Source organism: Phaethon lepturus, unplaced genomic scaffold (assembly GCF_000687285.1).
Source record: "Phaethon lepturus isolate BGI_N335 unplaced genomic scaffold, ASM68728v1 scaffold39824, whole genome shotgun sequence".
NCBI classification, from domain to species: Eukaryota; Metazoa; Chordata; class Aves; order Phaethontiformes; family Phaethontidae; genus Phaethon; species Phaethon lepturus.
In genome coordinates this window covers 726-1,037 of record NW_010537744.1, presented here as the reverse complement: position 1 = coordinate 1,037, position 312 = coordinate 726, and the positions used below count along the sequence as shown (strand labels likewise).

At 69.9% G+C, this 312-nt stretch overlaps 1 protein-coding gene across 1 annotated transcript in view; it reads right to left on the bottom strand.

The window, feature by feature from the left end:
- Nucleotides 1-53: 53 nt before the first annotated feature.
- The window catches only part of LOC104620379 (palmitoyltransferase ZDHHC3-like), a gene marked incomplete at both ends in the record, with an annotated part of 973 nt that continues 714 nt past the window's right edge, over nt 54-312 (bottom strand). The window contains one exon of the mRNA XM_010286578.1: nt 54-200. Within this exon, the coding sequence (XP_010284880.1) occupies nt 54-200 (147 nt within the window). The remainder of the gene's footprint in view (nt 201-312) is intronic.

The window sequence follows — 312 nt, the reverse complement described above, 5'->3', positions numbered from 1 at the left end:
GTCTCCCACCATCCCCAGCTTGTGCCAGTGCCCCCCGCCCCCACCCCGCTCACCTGATCATAAAACACGACAGCGACGAAGGCCCCGAAGAGGAGGGACTCCAGCAGCAGGACGATGCAGTGAGCCCTGGGAGGGCAGCCGTGGGTCAGAGCGGGGCTGGGGGACACAGCCAACGTGGGGCAGCCCAGAGCCCATTCCCACTGCGGCCAGGGCAGGGCCAGGGTCCCCACGTGGTGCCGCCACCCCGGCCCTCCCCTCCTGATGCAAGCTCTTCCGCAGAGGAAGGAGATGGGACCGCGGTGCTGCGCCCCC